General features: G+C 35.1%; 1 protein-coding gene across 6 annotated transcripts in view; it reads left to right on the forward strand.

The window, feature by feature from the left end:
- The window catches only part of SIPA1L2 (signal induced proliferation associated 1 like 2), a 127,608-nt gene that overhangs the window by 76,841 nt on the left and 31,480 nt on the right, over positions 1–19,287 (forward strand). For all 6 annotated transcript variants that reach the window (XM_050314602.1, XM_050314603.1, XM_050314598.1 and 3 more), the window contains 4 exons: positions 1,670–1,827; positions 3,368–3,944; positions 8,941–9,215; positions 18,527–18,784. In XM_050314602.1, the coding sequence (XP_050170559.1) occupies positions 1,670–1,827; positions 3,368–3,944; positions 8,941–9,215; positions 18,527–18,784 (1,268 nt within the window). The remainder of the gene's footprint in view (positions 1–1,669; positions 1,828–3,367; positions 3,945–8,940; positions 9,216–18,526; positions 18,785–19,287) is intronic.

Raw genomic sequence — 19,287 nt, forward strand, 5'->3', positions numbered from 1 at the left:
AAGGTTCCTTACAAATTTAACGGAAGTGTAAATTCCAATCTGTGAGATAGTAATAACTTCTAAATATGATCGTATGCTGCACTACTATGATCTAATTGTATGGCTCACTAGCTCAGCAAGTTACCTGGCACACTTAATTTTGTGATCAGTTCCACATTGTGTGCTTTTACTGTAATTTGTACACAAAAGGTTGTATATGTTAATTGGCTCAAATAGTCAGTTATTACGATTTTAGTCTTCAAAATCTGAGAACTTGACTGAGCCAAATGACTTACTCCAAATGCTATTTTCTGTTCTTATTTCTGTTGTAAAGTTTCATAAGAAGTCTTATTTCTTTAATCTGTATTTGGGATTTTGATTATGTTTCAAATAATATAGATATACTGAGTGTTTTAAAATTGTGGCTTTGGCCCTTCTTACCACCTTTAGAATATCACCCTTTGTGTTATTATAAGAAACATACTTTTGGATTTTAGGCTTTAGCATATGCAGCTTTGCACACTTTTGTTGGTAGCTGTAATACTAACTTAATGGAAATGAGAAAATACAAGAAAATACTCTTTTATTAGAAAGATTACCTTCTGTAAAATCAGTGTGATAGAGAAAGTATTACTTGCTCTGTCATAAAGTTTTCAAATAAATTTGTTCTTATATCATTTTTAGTTACACATGAGCTAAGGTACAGCTTTAAGTGTCTGTGTGCTGTTAGTTGACAATGCAAGGTCTTTGGCAGACTTTCGGTAAATATTTTAAATGTAGCATGTGGTAGGCTACGTTTTTTCTGTCTTTAATACATATGGATGTTTTATAAGCAAAGGTATTTAAGAAAAAAATGTTAAAAATTTGAAAGTTACAATATCCTTCTATGAGGAAAGTGAACCTTATTTTACCGTGTTGTTCTGTTGGGTTTTCTTGGGGAGAGAGTATAGTGCTCCCTTATTACTGGACATGTTTTATAGTTTTTACCATGTTTTGGTCTGTAACAATGATTTAATACTTTAAATTATTCCTTAAATATATTTTGATGGTAAAAGCTACCAATTACAAGAATAACTTTTTAATTTATGAGTCTTTAATAGCTGTTGTTTCTCCATGAGTCTTAGCTTTGTTCCTCAAGTATGCAGTTGTTAAAATTTGTGATGAGTATTTGTGATAACCTATTTTTTTAAATAATAAGATCATAATAATAAGGACAATATTTAATAGAATTGCAACACAGAAAAAGAAGTTCTGTTGAGAAATAGAAGCAATATTATATTTTTAATGTAGACAAATATTACACTGTAAAGAGGGATCTCTGATATACAGTTCTCTGAATAGTGAGAATTGTCAGGTGATGTAACATTTTTTTCTTATTGTAGTGATGCACTAAAGTAAGAGAAATACTTTTTTCTTATAAAATAAACCAGAAGTGAGCAGAAACTATGTAGAACTATTGGGGGTGGTGCAAGAAAACTCACTAGTATTTTTGTGAAGTTAGCCCAATTTACTTTCCTCATCTTTTTGCAGTTCAATCCGATGTCCTTTATCTGTAGTCATCAAGGATATGATAATTAAGTTATTTCTGAAAAATTATGCTTAACTTGTTTTGTTTTGTTTTTTTTTCTAAGCTGAAGAAATTGTGATTATTTTTTTATAACTCATTTTTCAATGCATGTTTCTTGTCTAGCTGCTAAGGAAAAGGCATATAGGAAATGACATAGTTACCATTGTCTTCCAAGAGCCAGGAGCACTTCCTTTTACTCCAAAAAATATTCGTTCCCACTTTCAACATGTATTTGTCATAGTCAAAGTACATAATCCTTGCACTGAAAATGTGTGTTATAGGTGAGTAGAGACTTATAACTATTTAAGTTTGTTACTAATACTACAGTGGAACTGTCTTCTAACAGTTTTGTATTTCTTGAAGGTATTATGTATATAGTTTTAAAACTTCTGCTACATTTCCTGTGAATTAGCAACACCAGTGTCTCCCTTGCACATACGCAGAGTTACAGGGCACAGTTTGTCGATTTAAGTGGTATATGCAGAACTCTGTGTTGCTGATTTGTGGACACAAAATGGGGATATAACAAGTTAGTGAAAATAAGATTTGCAGACATAGCAATATAAATTTATTTAGTTTTTACCTCACACTTTTTTCCTTTCAGAAATAGAGTGATCTAAAATAAAGTATTTCAGAAGGCTATTAACCTTTGTAAATCCCTGAGTATGGCAATATGACACTAGCATGCGTTGTGGCCTTTAAGAATAAGGACTTCTGGAGAATATAAAAACATCTCAAATTTCAGATGACCTTAACTCTCACATTTAAGTCACTGCATCATGAATTTTAGCAGGGTAATCAAGGTGGAAACCTAGTTGTGAACTGATTGGGAATTGTGCAAATGATAAGGACATGAAGTGTAATGACACAGGTTTAGCATGCATAAGTGTTATTTTTTCATTGTTTAGAATGAGATTAAAATACATCATGAAGTTGGGTCATATCACTTTGTTTTAGCTGTCCACTAGAACTTAAAATATCTTTTAGAACTTGAGGTTTTTTCAGTAACTGTTTTATCTTTAATAATACATGACATTTCCTAAGTTACGTTTTTCTTACTACTAAACGATGTCTGTCATCCCATATGTGACTGCATTTCAGTCAAACCAGTAGTAGTTATACATAGTTTGCACAGTATTTTGAAATTCTTTTCCAGTTGTAATACATAATGTATATAACAATTAGAGATATAATTGTATCAATTAAAAAATATTGCTATTTCTCTTACATCTTACTGTGAACTGTCTGTGTCCAGAATTGCAGGTACCTTCAAATTTTATGAACATAGAGTAGCCAGCTTAAACAGGTGAAGAACGCTCCATTATAGTCACTTTGGAGTATAGTCACTCTTGGACACCAATACGTTTTCTTGGTCTTCTCACTTCATTGTAACAAAATATCTGAGGATTAAAATAAATTTTTTATATATTTCTTAATTTTAAGATGATGCACCTGAGTGGCAGCTGAAAATTATAGACTTAGATAAAAGTAATTTTAAAAAATATTTCTCTCATTTATGTCTCAAAACACATTTTTATATTTACTCCATTAAAGAAGACAGTGACACCTTAGAAGTCATATTTGATATTGTGTTCGTGAATAGTGTCCTTTATTAATAATATCCTTTATATATTTGAAAGAAGAAAGCCATTTTAAAGCAGACAGTTTTGTTTAATGAGTCTGAAATGTCTGAAAAAAAATTGATGTGTCAAAGTTAAACTCAACTGTGTACATGGACTACACAGATCACAGTTCTGCTTATCGTCTGATTATTTTTTTGCTAGGGAGTAACCATTTTGATTTTTTTCTTTCTATTTCCAGTGTTGGTGTTTCACGATCAAAAGATGTACCCCCATTCGGTCCACCAATTCCCAAAGGAGTAACTTTCCCCAAATCAGCAGTCTTTAGGGACTTCCTTTTAGCCAAAGTTATTAATGCTGAAAATGCGGCACATAAGTCGGAAAAATTTCGAGCCATGGCCACACGGACACGTCAAGAATACTTGAAAGATCTGGCAGAAAACTTTGTTACCACAGCTACAGTGGATACTTCAGCAAAGTTTAGCTTTATTACTTTAGGAGCAAAAAAGAAGGAAAAAGTGAAACCAAGGAAAGATGCACATCTGTTCAGTGTTGGAGCAATTATGTGGAATGTGATTGCCCGAGATTTTGGCCAGTCTGCTGACATCGAATGTCTCCTTGGAATCTCCAATGAGTTTATCATGTTGATTGAAAAGGAATCAAAAAATGTTGTGTTTAACTGCTCCTGTAGAGATGTTATTGGATGGACATCTGGATTAATGAGCATCAAAATATTTTATGAAAGAGGAGAATGTATTCTTCTGTCTGCAGCAGATAATTGTACTGAGGACATCAGAGAAATTGTTCAAAGACTTGAAGTAAGTACAGTTTCTAAACTGGAATTTCAGTTTCTTTTATATTAAGACTTAGTTGCCTACATCTCCTTTGAGCTGTAATTAAAAATGTCCTATGTTTATAGTTCAGGGGTGTTTTCAGTCTTCAGAGAGCATTATAAATAGTAATCCTCACAACAGCATATGAGATAAGCACTATCAATCCATTTTTCAGGGCTAAGGGTTCAGATACCATTGATCTGATTACTTGCCCAAGGCCATGGATGGTGCCAGTGACTGAAAAGCTGAGCTTTTGCACCCTCTTGCTGTAGCCTACACTCAAATCACACCTTTGTAGGTCGAAATATCCTTTAATTTAAAAGATGCAAAATATAAATGTGTAAAATATACTCACTCTGACTTCTTGTAATAATCCATGTGAATATTAGCAGAAAATTTTGTGCAAGTGATTCTGCTAATTTGTTCCTCTGTAGTGAGCAACTGCAGGAAGTAAAGAAAACTAGACCAATTAATGCTAGTTTTTACAGCTGACTGGATAAAGTTTTTCAGACACTTGATGACCCTGTCAGTACTACTGTCCTATAACTATTTCAGTCAGTATAAATGAAATGACAGGGACTCCAAGGTAAAAGTGCTGATGCATCTACATCACATGGTTGCACTTCACCCTTTGATCTTAATTTAAGTGATTTAGATGGTCTTGGTTTTTTTTTTCTGTTAGAAAGCCCAGCATTGAAAAGAAATCAGTATGCTTACAGTTTTCACACTGGAACAGTTGGATTGCAGCTGATGTTTTAGGGCCTCTGTAGTACTGCAGTCACACTTAGCTTAATAATAATAATAACAACTTTCTTCTAAAGTACAATTAGTCTTTCAGGAGGTGACTGTCTCTAAACTCTTCTTGCCACTGTTGTTTTATCCTTTTCAATTGAACTTTTCAATTTCACTTTCCTTAGACAGATATTTCCCTTTTGAAAAATAGTGTTCCCATTCAGTATTGTTAAATGAACAATATAAATTGCTTAACACATGTGGAAAAGAAGACTTAAAGTTCTAGTGAAAACTTCTGCTGTCATAAGTGATGATTTCTTTTTCTGTTTTTCACTTACTTAGTTTTGTAAAACATGGAAATATGGCAGTTACTGAAGATAGATCTTTCAAATTCAGTAGTTAAAACACAAAATGAAATGTTTATCTATATTTATCTGAATACTTCCTCTATACAACCACTAAAAAGTATTTAAAACTCTGACATCACACTTTTAATGCATACTTTAAAAACCTTTTATGTGACTTACAACACAGCTAAGGTCGACAATCACATGTCCCATCAGATGCTAAAGATGACAGCTCAATCTGTGATGTAATATCAGTCTTCAATGATCAAATTAACCCTTTTCAGTCATGAGTAAAAGCATTTATTAAAACCAGTGAGTAAAATGTTGCGGTTACTAAATGCGATTGTCAAAGACATATGTGCCTTTTATTGCCTGGATTTATATCATGCAGGTGAATAAGAAACCCATATGAATATCCAGATTAAGAAAAGATCTGAAAAACTGAGACCATGATTTTGGTTTGAACCAAAACAATCAGTTCAAGACTGAAAAAAGACTGGATTTGTCAGTGTAAATAAATTTCTGTTTGTGGGGGAAAGTATCTAGTTATATAAAGTAGAAAGAACAGCAAAAGCAAACTATACATTAACTTGGAGGAGTGTGTTTGAAGGCAGAAAAAGTAGTGGGTTTGAGCTTTAGGATAACAGAGAATGGCAGAGTGATACAAGATTAAATGGAAACGCTGAATGGATCCTTAGACAAGAACCTGAGTTGACAAAATTTCCTTAGTATCCTGTATATTAAAAAATCTCCTCACCTTCTTCATGGTACTTGAAAGATCTCTGTCATTTAACTTCATCTGCGTTAAGTGCGTTCAGAGGAGCTGGCTCTTTGTTCGTTAGCAGCTACGAGATCAGTGAAATGGCAACCAAGTAAGCAGAATGACCTATTTTGAAGTGGAACAGCACTATGTTTAATGTGCCATTACTGTGTAGTATTCAGTGTTACCTTCTAGGGGGTATACTCTTAAGGAGGAGTAGATCTGGAATATTTCCTTTTGGGAATAGATGAATCTTTGGCAGGAATGTTTATTTTATCTTTTAACTTTGGAATATTTAATTAGCTTGAAGAAGAAATTTTGAGTGCTCTGAGTTGGAAAAATTTGTATACTTTAGCTGGGGCATTTCTTTTGCAGTATTTTTTTAATTGTGACATAATGATGAAGAGGTGTCTGTCCCCTCCCCTCCAAAGAATATTATGTAGTTTCATAGAATTCCATCCCTCAGCTGGGCTCCTGACTGTAATAACATGTTCTTCTTTTCACTGCATGACTATACATTTTAGAAACCTGTCACAGAATTGTAGTTAACAAAGAGCTGAAAATTTCGTTTTCACTTATCTAGTTCACAAATTATGAAAGTCGTATTAAAAATTATTCATCACTGGAGAGCTGGAAAAAAATAATTCAACTGCATGCTATACGGTTCTAATATTATATGTACAGTAATAAACACAACAGAAACTTTGATTTAAAAAGGAAAGTTTCTAAAATATACCAAAAACTCAGAGCTGAATAATGACAAAGGAAATAGCTGCTTTTATTTTGTTAGGCAAACCCAGAATGTGGTTTTGTAAGCAAAACCTCCAGAGTACATTTTGGACATTTCAAAAATGAGTTTCACATTTTGATTTTGAAACCTACATCTTCAGAAATAACTGAAAAGATTATGAATAGAAGTGCTACAGTTCAAGTAGCCTAAACTTTCCAGGCAATAAATCTCAGAATATCAGATCCTTGCAATATCTCTCTCCAGTATTTCACAGCTTATAGAAGATTATCCCTTAATGAATGAGGGCTAATTGTATTTCATTAGCTTGAGTTTATCACAGGTTAAAAGCACGAGCATGCACCAGCTTCCTCAGATCAGCAATCTTGAAGTGCCTCAAGGTTTTGTAGCACTTTGTTGTCATTTGTGCAAGTTCTGATTTCTTTCTGCTGAGTGACAGATATCCATATGGAAATTCTAAAAAGACAATAGTGCTTTTATATTGAATAAGGTATTTAAAATCGTGAGTTTCAATCACTGACCAAGGTATTTCCAGTCAGACATGGGATTGGGAATGGAGTAGACTTCAGGACTTTCATCCCTGACTCTATAATAATGGTGGACAAAAGATCAGTCTAATCAGGAAGTGTAAAAAGGAAGCTACAAAAGTAACTTACAGCTCAGTGTTTGCTATGTGTTAAGTTGCTTTGTCAGTGATGGGGACGTACTTTCGTAATTGTTCTGAGTGAAGGAGACAGTCCTGTCCATTTCCTGCCTGACAGCTCTTTGGAGCACTATTTTAAAAAGCAGCCTGTTTTTCAGCTGTACCTTTCCCCTGGTGTGTCTGCATGGCTGCACAAGTGCTAACGCGATACGGACACAGGGCAGGGGCGGCGGGGCCTTAGGTCAGTTTAAACCTCCCATAAAACTGCCCCTAGTCAACTGCCTTTGCCTCGGGTGGTGAAAGGAGCGGTTTTGTGGCAGCTGTACCCAGTCACAGTGCCAACATCTCACTGCCCGTACAGTCCCACCCCCTTGCCATGCAGCCCAGAATTAGCCTGGGCCAGTCTTCTGTGGGAAGCACATAATAAACTAGGAAGCCAGCCTCTGCAGATTCTGGCTCAAATAGGCAATGGAGGGTGGGAATGACTGCTCCAAAATATCCTCCTGAATTAAAGTCAAGCTATAAAACAGCCTTTGCGAAGATCTGTCCTGCATGCCTGAAAATAAAGGACACTAGCCTCTTAACTTGAGCACCTGAAATTAAATGCCTAAAGTTGAGTACTGTGCGTACCTCTGTGACGCACACTAAAAGCAACCATAATCAGCATGAACACCTTTGTGGAACAAGGTGTTCTGTGGAATTACTCTTAGTGCAGCACGGGAAAATGTTGGAAAGATCTCCTGATCTGTGTAGTAACATATGCATCTCTAAAGGGCAGACATTTGCCTTGCTGGAGTGTTATAAAGGACTGTGAGGTCTTTGATAATGTTGTTTCACAGTGGTGAAGTTTCTGTTCCAGTTGTACTAATGGATCTAAAAAGCATACTAGTTTGTGACACTCACAAAAGGGAGTGCTAGGGTATCTCTCAAACTTACCTTGTAATGTGGGGTAGAATTTTGTCTTCTGAGTCTAATGCAGTAATCCAGCTTACAGGCTGTTGTATGATTATGTTTTACACAGAAAACTGTTGAGGACTTATTTCACAGTCTGTAGAAATGAACCTTGTTGGCAAAACTTGAATTTGAAGGATTTTGGCTACTCTGTATGATGACAAAATTACTTTTCATTGAATATGAGGAAAATAATTCTTTTGTTTCTAAGTTTCCCAGTAACATGAAAACTCTTATGCCATTTTAGTGATGTCCACGTCTGGAGATGGTGATATTTAGGAACCTGACTGTAAAGCAAAATAAGTCAATATTCATTGCTATTTTCTTGAGGAAGAAAAGCTTCTAGAACTGAAGCACTTCACTCAATTTGGCTCATGTTATATCTCAAGTTTAATACTGAACAAAAATGCCTGCACACCTGCAGTCAGCCAACAAAAATGAAATAACTGACAGGACAGTGTTTTTCTTGCTTAGTGTTTTGAAACTAAACCAGCTGTTAAGTTTTCAGTAAGATACAAATGGTATTGTGTTAACGTTGGGCAAGGGGGAAAGAGCTTGACATGGGTCAGTGCTTGCTCTGGGGATGTAAGATTTTTAGCATCGTTAAATGTTTTGTTCGTTGTGTTTTATGCAGAAACCTTCATGCAAACATAAATGTTAATATAATTTAATATTAGTATACTAAAGATACTTAATGTCAAGCCCTACATGGCTTAATAGTGTTTGAAAAGAGATCTGGTTTTGAGTCCAAAGAAGTGTGTCCTGACAATAAACAGCATAACAATCTGATACTTCCTTAGATAGTGACCAGAGGATGTGAAACCACGGAAATGACCCTACGGAGGAACGGGTTGGGCCAACTTGGATTCCACGTGAACTTTGAAGGGATAGTGGCAGATGTGGAGCCCTTTGGTTTTGCTTGGAAGGCAGGCCTACGACAAGGGAGCCGCCTGGTTGAGATCTGTAAAGTGGCTGTGGCAACTTTGACTCATGAGCAAATGATTGACCTTTTACGTACATCGGTGACAGTAAAAGTGGTGATTATTCAACCACACGAGGATGGAGCACCTAGAAGGTAATGAGCAACAGTTCTCAATGTGACATTTGTATCTGTTTGGGTTTTTTCTCTGCTACTGCTTAAATGATGGCTCTTGTATTGGAGGCCTTCCGTAAGTGGATATTGTCTGTCATGTTTAGTGATAACATTATTGAGGCTCTTAGAGCAATCTTTTCCCCAAAAGCCATACTGACGTGTAATAGAAGATAAAATGAGATCCTGGAAGAAATTTAATGGAAAATTTACTTCTGTGTGACTTTGAAAGGGTAAGAAGTAAACTTCAGTGCAACATGACTGAGCTGTTCTGAAAGCTGATGGTACTACTTTTCTTCCATAGGAGAGTTTTATCTTTTAGTACTGAAATTAAAAATACGGAATCCTTCTCATAAAATTGTATCTTATCTGTCTTTGAGATTTTGCCAACTCCTGACAATTAAAAAGATTAGTTTTATTTTTTCTTATGTTGAACTTCTTGATGAAAGTAGTGAAATACTGGGTTCTGGACATACATAGTACCAAGTCTTAGAGACATACTCACTTTTTACAGATATCTAATTTAGTCATATTAAATAGTGAATTACATCAATGAAGTCATTAAAAGCAAAGACATCTTGTTGCAGCATCAAATACATGCTCACATTCAGGAAAAGACTGTAATAAAAATCAGTGTAGTGACTGTGTCATTGTTTTCAGGAATGAAGTGCATTTTTCTTTCGTCAGTGTTCCTTTTTTTGGTGAAGAAGACTTTTATTCTTCTCTCAATTTTTGATTATTATAAGGCAGAGAAGTAGGAAAAATTGAAACTTTATAGCAATGTGACTTTATTTCCTGCGTACCTTGTCTAGTCATTGTTAATTTGGCTCATTCTAAATGAGAAATGTACCAGAGTATTTAATTACTTCTCTTTTCGTAGCAGGCCAGCTTTAAATCTCTTGTTGATTTTTAAGTTAGCTGAAAAAACATTAGATGTGTTGCTTTTGGCAAGACAACAAGCAATAAAATTTTACGTAGCATGCAGCACTGTGAAGTCGATGCCAACTGTATACGAATACTGTTTAATTGGTGGCAATTCTCCAAGTAGTCATTGGCCTGATGTATGACACAGAAGTGCTGTCCCCTGCCTCAACTTGCATGTTGATGCGTTGAGTTCCTTTCTGAAGAAAATGCTTGTGAATGTAGAATAGCACCGTTTTGCTTAGTTGGATAGAATTTGCAATTAAGCCTCTCTTTGCTTAGCTTTGCTATTCTCACCATCTGCTTCTGGGTATGAATTTTCACTGACTTGTTTGGTATACATTTCCAAGCTGTTTACAGAATATGAGCCTAATGAGCTGATCCTATTATATTGAAGGTAAAAATGTGTATTTTATAGGCCCTGATAGAAAAATACATAATGTGTGAATTGTTTGTGTCCTCTTTGATACATTTCTAGAAATAAAATGTTAAAGTCTCGGATCAGTGTGATACATAGCACTCAGTCTGTGTGTAGGAGGAGTTTCAACTGAGTGCTACCACTCTGGGAAAAATCTGCAAAAGCTGCTCCTCTTTTAAATTTTTTTTTAGCAGTTTTAAAACTGCAACTAATTACTAAGGAACATGAACTTTTTAAAAAACGATATGGATAATCTAAAATTTTAAAAAGCATCTCTGTTTAAAAGTTCTTTTCAGCTTCACCTTTCTAATATAAAAAAAGAAGTCTCTTTCTCTAAAATACCGCTTCTTGCTGAAACAGAAAGCTCCTCATTTTCCATTTTATATTCCTAAAACATGATGAATGATTTTGATTGCCCAATCTCTAAAGACTTCTGATCTTGCCTTTTCTCAGTGTTTATAATCTAAACAGAGCAGACAGATAGCAATGTAAGAATTAGGTGAGAAGACTGAGAGTTTCAGTTGACAAATATGATCTATGACGTTATTTGTAAAATATATTAATGAATGAGGGAAATTAAGAGAAGGCAGAAAGGAATAAATTACCAGAAGTTTGGAGAAAGAAGACAGCCTGTCACTGCTACTTACTAGTTAAAACTGGTGCAAATCCATCTCTCCGTATCCTACTCAACTGCTCGTTTTAGCCTTCTGTGATGTCTTATCTTACAGAAACATAGAAACAGAGAACATATGAGGTTGGAAAGGACTTCTCAAGGCTGTTGACTCCAATCCCATTGCTTAAAGCTAAGTCAGCTAGAGCAGATTGCTCAGGGACATGCTCCCTGGGTTTTGTATTATCTCCAAAGATGGAGATTCAACAATTTAGTGTTTCAGTATGCAATCATTCTTTCAGTAAGAAATGTTTTTACATATACTTAAATGGAATTTCCTGTATTTCAGTTTTGCACCTAGCCTTCTGTGTTAGAAGGAATGATGGTTCAAAAGCAGGTGAAAGCTTGACATCTATGCTTCAGTAATTATTGCTTTTCTTCACAGCTGTTTTGAGAGGTTTTCTTCTAAGAAGTGATACATCAGACTATCTGACATATGTAGAAAAGTTGAGTTGGAGGCTAAAATAAGTACCTTGAAATTTTGAGTCATCCTACAGAATATATGATCTTCTGGTAGTTGGTTAGAGTTTTTTTTCTCTGAATTTCAGCCTGATTTCTCAGGGTAGAAATTGGTAGTTTGTCAATATGTTTTTACTTTAGATGCCATAATCTGAGGTTTCAAGTTCGGCCACTAAGTTTTTGCCCACAGTGCATAAATATAAAGATACACGTATTTGTTTCTACAAGAATCAGTTGCATTAAAGGTTTATATATATTTACGGGAATATAAATATAATTTTAGAAAGAAATGATTCTTAGTTAGTTTCATGAAAAAAACCCACATGTATCACTTTATTAATGTCTGTCTTTTGTTTTCTGAGATAATCAGCTGATTTCCACTGCTTGAAAGAGTAGTTTCTGCTTAGCTGGATTTTAGGAATATGAAGCACTGAGGAATTTCTCTGTGGGTTGCTTATTAGCACTGGTTCCTTGCTGGGATTGAGTTCTGAAGTGAGTTTACACAGATTGGACATGAGTGCCATGGAGTATCTTGGGAATTGTATGCTTCAAGTGAAGATGAGATCCAAGTGTGCAAGGGTGTTTTCAAAGCAGTCCTGGTCCCTTGGAAAAAAAAACAGTTGAAGTGGAGATCTTCAGTGACGTTTTTAACTTGTTGTTTTGGGTTTTTTTCCTGTTAACTTACCCACAAATCATCCTCAATACATCAGCCTTTTGTATTTTGAAAGAGAACCAACAAAATGCAAGTATGCCCATACGAAGAAGGCTAGCAATAAACTATCAGTAAAAATGAATGTACTTGAGACAAAGCTCCTGCTGTTTTCACTTTGCTCCAGCAATTAAATAATCATGTACAAATTGAGAAATCATAATTATTTGTGTGGTGCCAGGCTGATGTTTAGATGGAAAGAAGAATTTACTATTGAAACAGAAATTCTTTAAATTTGCAAAGCAACATTAGAACAAACCTACTGGTCATTTTATTCAGATCTAAATAAGTATCCTTGTGTCATATATTGGTTTCTGTGCTATGTCTGTCTCTTCAGAATTGTTAATTTGTTCTACTGGTGTTGCCAATATTATGTAGTACTGCAGCACAGTAGTTAGCATATGCATTCTAACAGGAGAATAATGATGTTCATTCTAATTTACTTTCACTGGTGATGTCACAGTAGTGCTCAAGGACATTATGTCCTTAATCAGTTAAATACAGACAAGAAAGTCAAGTATTTCTAAATGAATTTTAAACTGTAGATTCTGCTAGAATTTTTTTACTACATTGAAAGCTATGTCTCTGTCTTAGTTCAACTACCATTATATATAAAAAGAAACTGCTGAAGAAACAATTTCTAGAAAATTTAGAAAACAACCAAAACTTTAAACAAAATCTCTGAGGATGGGCTAGAAACAGAAGCTGAAGAGCTGTAGCAGGAGTAGTTTCCACTGCTGGCCGGAACAAGTAAGAGGCTCTTTTTCTCCTTGCAGGTAATTTTGAAAGTGGCAATATTTTAGTAACTATATTTTAGTAACTAGACTGAAACTGCCTGTGGGCCATTTTTAAATGCTACTGCATTTCTTTTGAGGTTGTTTTATTCTCTTGAACTTGGCAAACTCTTTCTTACAAATAAAATAGATGTAATTACTTACGTTCCAGTCCTGATGCTTGTTCCCCTTAAATGATTGTGATCTGATTAGACAGTTTTGTTTCTGGGGCTTTTTTTTAAGTAGCAGATAACCAGCAGAGTCTAGAATGTTTTGAAAAATGCTTTTAGGAAGTGCAAGAATTTACTGTGTGGTAGAGTTCAAATCTTCTCTCAAGGGTCTTTGCCATAAGCTGGTTGGATAGTTCATAGGGCCTTCAGATTCTTTGGATTTTTTTTTAATTATTATTTTTTTAATTACCCACCTGAGCTTGAAGGGAACCAGGTTTACAACTGCTGACTAACAACACCTGAGGCAGGTTAAAGCAGAAAAACCCGAAACTGAGCATTTGGTTGTAAAAGTAGAATTTGAAGGTACCAAACTTATAATTGCACCCCTGCTACTAACCTAAGAAGGCTGAGAATACCTGAAAACTCTTTATTATTATGTTTTTTAGAGGTAACTGAAAGAGCTATCGCTAAGAAAATGTAATGATACTAATTGGAAACCATACCACTTGCAAAAAGTTAATCCTTTCTACACAACCAAAAATAAAATGGTAGAAAATGCTTAAGTTTCTTTACTATCAGAATTACTACATATAATTATTAAATGCAGGCAGTGAGACATGAACACTGTGGTTTAGCCTGATGCAGACTCTTGGCAAAAACAAACTCTGTCAGAACTCTTGATTAACACCCCTGATTCTGACCTAGGCTGTCACATTTTACGTGCAAGTCCTAATAGAGGGTCAATGTCATGGTAAAAAGTTTGGCTGTTCTGCTCACTGCGGTGTCTCTGCCAACTCCTCCTGCCTTTGGAAGGGTGATAGCACCAGTAAACAACAAAGCTTAGGCCTAAGCTACAGGCTGCCCTCTTCCACATACTTAGTATGTCCTGCACTATGTGCTGTGTCTCCTCCTTAAATAAGCAAAACATCATGGTTTTTCTCTGTACAAAATTAAAAAATTGTTAAAAAAATGTAGTTTTCTGTCAGTTTTCATATGTACTCTTGAGCTTTATTCTTCCCAATATGGTTTCCAAAGAAAACAATGTGGAAACTTGGCCTTTGCCAGTATATATTACTTAACAGTGTAAGGTTAAGTATGCAGCATTTCCGTCATCCTTGGGAAGCTGAAACTTTATTGTACAAGCATCTTTTTGATTTGCATCAAAACAAAGGAAAACTAGGCAGTGTGTGTAACATGTGGTATCCACCCAGAAATAGTCTAACAAAAGAACCGTGTCAGTATTACACAGTGTCTTGGACTTGGGCTGTAGCTAATATAGGGAGTCAGTGGAGTTGAGAGGTTACCTCCAGGAGGCACTTCTGAATGTCAGGGAAGGGGAAATCGGTGTATGACTTACTTAAATACATATCCTGGGTCTAAGCAAAACTAAGCTACGAAATTCTGATTTTCAGTTAAGTCCCTACCATTACAAGAAATTAATCTATGTTTTATTATGTGGATTTGATAGATTGTACAACGAGTCATCAGTCTCGTTGTGACACTTTGGGCACTGCTGTAGTGTAAGAACAAATATGCACTGTAATAGAAGTGATTGGTTTCAAGTGCAAAGTTTGAGTTAGAAGAACGCAATTACTTATTGTACTGCTAGATATAGATGAGGACTCCTTATCGAGCAAGATTAAATGTTGTGAATTGAAATGGTGATAGTAAGGGATAATTTTTCGGTGTAATACAACTGATGCACATCAATGATTGCTTCTCTATCCCTCTGTCACCCTGTGATATGCTGAACTTAAATTGTAACCAGGTGTTTTACTTTTGTTGTTACCCTAACAAATCATTCATGATGTGTGAAATCTGTAGATAGCTGGGGTCCAAATACTGAAATCATATCCCATAGTTGATAGTCATAGGATATAGCACAAAAAGAAGCCTTTTGTGTAGCTGTGAAGGTGGAAAACTGCTCATCTTGGTATATGAAAGCTGCTAACTTTTCTCTGGAGGTGAATTATTTACCTTGTTTAACTAACATCCTTGCCTAATATAGGCCCTTCACAGAGCCTATTTCAGAACCTTTATATGGAAACTGAAATTAATATTGAAAGATTTGGTTAATGTACTTTAAAAAATTTAATGGACTGCTTGATAATTGTTTCAGAACATAATGCTCCTGGCAGGAACATTTGAATATTGCAGATTTTTATAGTGGACTCTTAAATTTTAATATGCAGTCATGACCTGCTAACTGTATCATAAAGTCATGCTCTCTATAATTGCAGAGTAGGTTTTATTAACCAATTTTTTTATAGCATAATATGGCTCTTGAACCAAAGATAGTAGTAGAAGTCTGTGCTTTATGTTGAAGGATTGATTTAATTGATAACAAACTATAGTGAAGGAAGTGCTATCATTTCTGATGTGTGGCTAAAACTTGGTCATATTTACTTGTTAAATAACAAGTCTGTTTTTCAAATGTTATATAGGATGTAATTGTGAAAGATGTTTGATATCCTATATTTGTTTAACATAAATTTGAGTATCTTTTTAAGACCATAAAATAGAGATTTGTCTTTACATAGCCTTTAAAGTTAATTTTTAAAAAAATGGATAAAATTAAAATTAAAAAGTGGATAAAAACCTATCACTCAATATCAGTGCTAATGTATATTCTTGCTTCAGTGAAATGAGTAACACTGTTATAACTAGAAGTTAGATAATGGTCAAATTAAATATTTAAGAGGAAATTGCATTTGGTTTTGTGGGTTTTTTTCATGGAAGATCACTTGCAGTTTGATCCATGGCAGGGAGCGAGATAGGGATCCTTACTGGATTGCAGGAATGAAGTAATTGATTCTCTTTCTTTCCAGCATACGAGGTAGCTACAATTATGACTTTACCTATCTCAGTATGCTGCAGTATTTGTTCTTCAGGCAGTGCTTGTGAAGCAGTGAAGCACTTTTTTTTTAATAAATGTTGAAGTGATTGGTTTGGTACTTTTAAATTAAAATCTAAAACTCCTATGTGACAAAGGAAGCTATATAAAACCATGGATTTTTAAATTTTTTTTTTTTAACCAGTTAAAACAGGCATGTCGGGGCTCTGTTTTGAATTCATAAGGAACACTGAATGTTTATAGTAATTTGAATCAAGGTTGTTTTGTAAGCCTTTTTCTGCAGGAACTATGTTTTGACTTTTTTTTTTTTTGTAACTATGAAGGTGGCAAACTGATGATCATGGTATATGAAAGCTTCACTTGTAGGGGACTGTGTTTTCTTGATGCAAGCAAACACGATATTTTACAAAATTTTAAATTCTTGCTTATTGTTTCCTGTTTTTATATCATGCTTTAGTTAATCAGTTAGCAAGCTGAGTCAAACCAAATAGTAGTAACAATCCCTTTTGCCTTTAAAACTCATGGCTATTTTTACAGCAGTTAGAGTACTTTATGGGGAGTATCTAATGAGGGATACAATGACAATTACATGCTATAACTTTCGTAATTGCCAAGATGAACTGTGAAATTGATATCTTAATAATAAAACCTGGGGAGGGGTTGTCTTGTTTCTAATGCTAAAAACCTATAGGAATGAAGAAGGGAGTGAAACAATTCTAAGAAATTAGCAGAAAGGTGATTGAAATTTTAGTCTACATAATTGTTCAAATTCCTAGTCAAACAATGGATAACTGTATATATGGCCACATGAAAAAATATGCAGTGCATTAAACTATTATTAATCTTGCTAGATCATCTTTGCGTTCTTTGATTTAATGGTACAGGATGAACAGTTTGCCTGTTTAATACTACAAAATTCAACAGACTGAAGCATTTGGCTGGATCAGACTGGGCATATACAGAATATCTAGAATGCAGTTGTTACAGTTGCTCACGTGTCTTCTCTTCAACAACCTGAATAACAGCATTTTTCTAATTTCTTTTTTTTTTTTTTTTAATCTGTCTACCTGAACACTGATAATGAAAATATTCTTTGGGGTTTTGATTCAGAAGGTTTAGGGCACAGTAATTTAATGTGTGAGAATTTATACAAATTATTTGAATTGCTCATTTGTGTTAAGTCATTTGTGTCAAGATATTTTCAGGATTAAGACTGTGAACTCCTTACACACACTCTATTCTATTTTCTCTAGGTGATTGTAGTTTAGTTAGAAACGGTAAATATTGAGTTTTCAACAAAAGCAAAGCTCCAACAAGACTCAGCTTATGGAATGGAGCAGAATTGTTGTTGAGACAGAGGAGCAAATTTTCACTATTTCCTACTTTACTTTAATGTATTGCTTTAGAGCTATTTAGGATGTTTTCTTTATAGATGTTGGTTTAGTACACACTACCTTTCAGAAAAATAATGGAGATGGAATGTTCAGAATATAAAATATTTACAAGGATAATAAGAGCTGATTTAAAGCGGATGTGAAGTTGGTATTAATCAATTTGTGAAACAATAACCCTTAATTATTAAGTCCAGTCTGAGTCTATAGCAAATATCCTGTGGGCAAACTGATCTTCTGTGGAACACCGTCAGTATTTTTACCTGGGTTTACCCTGTCTGGGAATACTGTTAGTATTTAACCACACTGTACACTTCAAGCAGAGGTGGTAAGGCAGACTGTTTCTGATTTGTCTCTTCCTTCTACTTCCTCGGTTCTCTTCCAGACCTAGAGATTCCTGAGAAGAGAGACATTAGAAAGTACACTTTGAAAACACAGGGAAAAATATTTAGGTGCCACTTATTCATTTTGCATTGTAACCTACATGCTCTGTCTGTCAGTAGGGACAAGGTGGGATTCCAAAGGAGAGTTCTCAACCCTACTAAGAAAACATATTTCTGAAATTTAAACAAACCAAAGCTGTTTTAGAAGAACTTGATGTTTTATGACTTCTGAGTGCCTTGTTTCTAAAAGTTTTTATTATGTAAAATTCAAGCTGCAGATTAACTTATAAAAGTTTAATATGTTCTCCTTTTTGAAGGGTGAGGAGGCAGTTCAAAGATCTTCGAGCACATGACAGCAACTCCTTTGTTTTGAAATGTTTCTTACTTGCTTGGCCTGATATGTTTGAAGTGTTTCAAGCACAATGCTATATGAACACCTTTGGGCACCTGGAATCAAAATATGTATATACTTCTGACTGTGAATACAAGATTTCTCTCTTTGTTCTCTCCAGTGACACTGATCAGCATTTTTATTTGTCCCACCACAGGGGTTGTTCAGAACTTTGTCGTATACCCATGGTGGAATACAAACTTGACAGTGAAGGCACCCCATGTGAGTATAAAACCCCTTTCAGAAGGAATACCACTTGGCATCGGGTGCCGACTCCCGCTGGGCAGCCTCTCTCTCGTGCCTCTCCAATCCTAGGAACATCTGACAGACTGCAGTGCCAGCAGCTTCTCCAGCAGGCTCAGACAGCCATTCCTCGCAGCACTTCCTTTGATAGAAAACTGCCAGATGGTGCAAGGTAATATACTCTCTGGTTAATGCCTGTCATTTTCCTAATGTGCCTTACTTTAGAAACCTCTGCTTTCTAGAACTTCGGTGTCTTGTTTTTTAGACCTTACTTTGTTGAGTTTTGACGGTAATTTTAATTCTGAAGTTGTATTAAAGAGCATTCACTGCGCCAGTCTACTTGAAACAAGTGACTTTGTTGTTTGTGATGGAAGTGGACTGTACTGAGGATCCTGATGCTGAGGACAGCTGATCTTTCCTTTTAGTCCCAAACTGCCGTGTGACTTTTGGGTCTAAATTTTGTCCTATCCCCCACCTGTTGGAAACCTATTTAAACAAATAATGAGTGTAAATAAAATGAACTCATCCCTTTAATAATTAATGATTTAATCTTGTTACCGACCTGTTGGCATAATTTCAAAGGGTTCTGCAAGTCATTGCAAGTCCTTATGCCTTGCTTTGCTTTTAATTAAACAAAGCAGAGCTTGTAATTTGAATATAACACCTTTTAAATGA

Source organism: Myiozetetes cayanensis, unplaced genomic scaffold, assembly GCF_022539395.1.
Source record: "Myiozetetes cayanensis isolate MyiCay16 unplaced genomic scaffold, myiCay2020 scf2-11, whole genome shotgun sequence".
Taxonomy (NCBI): domain Eukaryota; kingdom Metazoa; phylum Chordata; class Aves; order Passeriformes; family Tyrannidae; genus Myiozetetes; species Myiozetetes cayanensis.